Source organism: Nanorana parkeri, unplaced genomic scaffold, assembly GCF_000935625.1.
Source record: "Nanorana parkeri isolate BGI_ZX_2015 unplaced genomic scaffold, ASM93562v1 scaffold215, whole genome shotgun sequence".
Lineage (NCBI taxonomy): Eukaryota > Metazoa > Chordata > Amphibia > Anura > Dicroglossidae > Nanorana > Nanorana parkeri.
The window spans coordinates 325,219-326,504 of NW_017306483.1; the positions used below are offsets into that span (position 1 = coordinate 325,219).

General features: G+C 44.6%; 1 protein-coding gene across 1 annotated transcript in view; it reads left to right on the forward strand.

Annotated features, from left to right (window-relative positions):
- The first annotated feature begins 888 nt into the window (after window positions 1–888).
- SLC44A4 (solute carrier family 44 member 4) overlaps window positions 889–1,286 on the forward strand; it is a 40,546-nt gene continuing 40,148 nt past the window's right edge. Inside the window, exon 1 of the mRNA XM_018555826.1 lies at window positions 889–922. Coding sequence (XP_018411328.1) covers window positions 889–922 — 34 coding nt within the window. The remainder of the gene's footprint in view (window positions 923–1,286) is intronic.

Consider the following 1,286-nt stretch of genomic DNA (forward strand, 5'->3'; position numbering starts at 1 on the left):
GCACGCTGATGGGGACACCCAATATAAAGGGGTACTCTGACGGGGACACCTGATATAAGGGGGGATTGCTGATGTAAGGGCAAGTAAAGAGAAGTCACTAGCACTCCAGCGTGCATTATAGTCAATGTTTATTGACCTGCTATAGTGTCACACCTTGTGGTCAGATAACCACAAGGTCCCTTCCTCAGGCAAAACAGAGTGCCATTGTTTTGCCTGAGGAAGGGACCTTGTGGTTTCCAAAACGTCGCCTGTGATGTGACACTATAGCAGCAAATAAACATTGACTATAATGCACGCTGGAGTGCTAGTGACTTCTCTTTACTTGGACTTATCTTGCGGAGGCATGCGCTGTCACTTTAGCACCCACCTTATATCCTTGATTTTTTTTTAACTCTTCAGGAGTGCGATGGGCTCGAATGTTTATTGTACTGATGTAAGGGGGCACGCTGATGGGGAAACCCAATGTAAAGGGGGCACTCTGTTCAGAACACCTAATGAAAGGGGGCACTCTGATGGGGAGGCCTAATGAAAGGGGGCACTCTGATGGGGAGGCCTAATGAAAGGGGGCACTCTGATGGGGAGGCCTAATGAAAGGGGACACTCTGATGGGGAGGCCTAATGAAAGGGGGAAGTCTGATGGGGAGGCCTAATGAAAGGGGGCACTCTGGCGATTAGACATACAATGACTACATGTATAATAGGATCACAAACATGAGATTCAGACCTCTGCCGGAAGAAAATTTTACTAGGCTAACATCACATCAATTTTCTACTTGTAATTTCCTGATTGGTTGGACAAGAAAGTCCTTTCTCCAGGAATAAATAGATTATTTGTGCTTCAAGTGTGTTCATGTGTGTTTCTTGTTCTTGTAGGTGAACCGGCTAAATATGACCCGAAATTCAAAGGTCCGATTCAAAAACGGTGAGTGAACAATCTGTGGCTATTGATGGCGTTTTCAGCCAGCCTTGGTTTATTTGCAGAAATGGAGCTTGGTGTATCAGGGTTCGGACATATTATTATCAATAGATTATCTGTGAAGTCTCTGGCACGTGAGCTCACCTTAAATCTGAACCCCGTCCTTGTCTTCAGTCTTGTCTAGTTGTACCCGCTCCTTTCCTGTACTGAAGTGACTTACACTGCACACTGTCAGCTTCTCATTAAAATGTGCCAAAAACTGTTTTTTTTTTTTTTTTCTTTCCATTTCCTATTGCAGACAATTTCCTTTACCTCCTGTTATGAACACACAGCAGGAAGTGAGATGAAATCTCTCCAATTCCAGGATGGA